Genomic DNA, 2,500 nt, shown 5'->3' on the forward strand with positions numbered 1-2,500 from the left:
TTTCTATTCTCTCCCTTCCCTGTCACTTTAATCCTCTCTCCTTCTGGGATAATACCATCTTCCCTCGTACTCCAACCTCACTCTGTCTTGCAGGCTGCATGACAATCTCACTAGTGCTGGTGCTATTGAAACAAAAAAGGCACCTTGTATGTGCACCCTGTAAAGTGGTTGACACTTGGAAGAGCATCCAACCACAGGGACCATGCCAAAAGCAGACATTGGTGCACAATGCAGTCTTTAGATCCACTGGACTGTGTCAAGCAGTCCAACCCATGCCAGCATGGAACATGCACATTTAATAATGGTGAAGAGGTGGAAGTTGATGCCAATAACAAATAAATATAATGAATTAAAAATGCACTCATCAACATCATCTTCAAAAACCCATAAATGTTCTTTAAACTTTTGTTTGTATTTGTTATTTTATTTATTAATTAATTATTTCATTTATTTATTTATTTATATATTTATTTATATTTATTTATTTGTTTGTTTGTTTGTCTGTTTTTAGGCGTTGAACAAAAAGGAACACAAGGGCTGTGAGAGTCCAGAACCAGATCATGAACAATACATGCTGGGACCGCGCTCAGAGGAGAAATATGGCCGCATCAACGAGGAATACGCAAGAGTCATGCAACAGAACTCCATACGGGTAAGTCAACAAAGCTCCTACTCTGATGATATTCCTTTGTACTTCCAATCCAGATGCTGCCATCAACAGACGACCGATACATGTAATCTTAGCTAATTAGGTTCAGTCTTCAACATTGAATGTTCAAGGCTGAGGTGTGGCTTTGGTGTGGAAGCTCGCATGGTGCTATGCTCTACAGCAGTCACAGAGTTTAAATCTTGTAGCTGATGTTATAATATTCCAGCATTGTCCTGCCGTAGTGTTTCTGTCATATATACATATGATGGATTCTCTTATCATCCACAACAAATAGGGGTTCAGTAAAAGAAAGCGGTAATCATGTTCTATGGACATGCATGTGTCTCTTGAGGCCTGTTGGTGCCTTGCAAACGTTTTTTTGGCAAATGGAACAGGTTAAGGATTCAGTTTGCTCGAGTGCTCGTGGATCATTTACTATATGTTTTTCTAGAGTAGATGGCAAAGCCTGCTTTACTCTGCCACAAAACCACAACAAAAGTAAAGTAAAGCTACCTTTACGAGTCGTAACGACTCATAAGAGTTTGTTTCCCAGTCTCATGGGCGGTGTCTGCTGAAGACATGCATAAGCTCGAAAGAAATTAAGCTAGTATGATCCGCTGGATGTGTAATGTCAGTGTGCACACACTCAGAGTGTAAGCACCCCAAGAGAAATGTTGGACATAAGAAGCATCAGATGTGGTGTGCTGGTATGGTGATGTGCTGCATATGGATGAGGAGAGCTGTGTGAAGAAGTGTCACTCCCTAACAGTGGAAGGAACCCGTAGAAGACATGAGATGAGATGGTGAAGCATGACCTTCGAACGTTGGGTCTCACAGAGGCAATGATGAAAGACCAAGACCTCTAGAGATATGCTGTGATTGAGAAGAGCTGGCAAGTAAAGTGAGATTGCAGCTGTAGCCAACACCAGTGTCGCATAACCAGCCGACTTAAAAAAGTACCTTTGGATTGTCAGGCAACATGCTGTGCTTGAGGTGACCTATTGAGTCATGAAAATCAAAATCAAATGGAAATTGTAGTTGTGGCCAATGCTGGTGCTGCCTGGCTGGCTCCCATGCTGGTGGCACGCAATAAGCACCATTCATGCATGGATCATTGCCAGTGCTGCCTGGCTGGCTCCCCATGCCGGTGGCATGTGAAAAGCGCCATCTGAACGTGCTCAATGCCAGCCCCCTTGCCTTGACTGGCTTCTGTGTTGGTGGCACATAAAAAGCACCATCCGAAAATGGCCAATGCCAGTGCCACCTGACTGGCACCCGTGCTGGTGGCATGCAAAAAGCACCCGCTACACTCTTGGAGTGGTTGGTGTTAAGAAGGGCATCCAGCTGTGGAAACATTACCAGATCAGATTGGAGCCTGGTGCAGCCTCCTAGCTTGCCAGTCCTCAGTCAAACTGTCCAACCCATGCCAGCATGAAAAACAGACGTTAAACAATGTTGATGATGATGCGAAACATGGAGTAGATAAAATAGGGGACAACTGATGAAGGGAATGTTCTTTATGCTGTCTGTTTTGTTCCTCTATTTGTTTCTTCTATTTGTTTCCTTTATTTGTTTCTTTCGTTGTTCAAAAAAAAAGTTTGTTTTCTATGTTTTTGTTTTTATGTTCTCGTTTCTCATTTTGTTCATGTTTTTTTGAAGTCCTGTACCCATATATGCATTTATATATACATATACATGCAGTTATGTACATGTATGTATATATGCATATATTTATATATTATTTATATATATATATATATATCTGAGTGGTTGGCGTTAGGAAGGGCATCCAGCTCTGCCAAATCAGATTGGAGCCTGGTGTAGCCATCTGGTTTCACCAGTCCTCAGTCA

At 42.1% G+C, this 2,500-nt stretch overlaps 1 protein-coding gene across 4 annotated transcripts in view; it reads left to right on the forward strand.

Moving 5' to 3' along the window:
* Positions 1–2,500, forward strand: part of LOC106878542 (myocyte-specific enhancer factor 2C) — a 421,727-nt gene that overhangs the window by 386,805 nt on the left and 32,422 nt on the right. For all 4 annotated transcript variants that reach the window (XM_089351181.1, XM_089351184.1, XM_089351183.1 and 1 more), the window contains one exon: positions 512–652. In XM_089351181.1, coding sequence (XP_089207307.1) covers positions 512–652 — 141 coding nt within the window. The remainder of the gene's footprint in view (positions 1–511; positions 653–2,500) is intronic.

Source organism: Octopus bimaculoides, chromosome 4, assembly GCF_046866305.1.
Source record: "Octopus bimaculoides isolate indiv1 chromosome 4, ASM4686630v1, whole genome shotgun sequence".
NCBI classification, from domain to species: domain Eukaryota; kingdom Metazoa; phylum Mollusca; class Cephalopoda; order Octopoda; family Octopodidae; genus Octopus; species Octopus bimaculoides.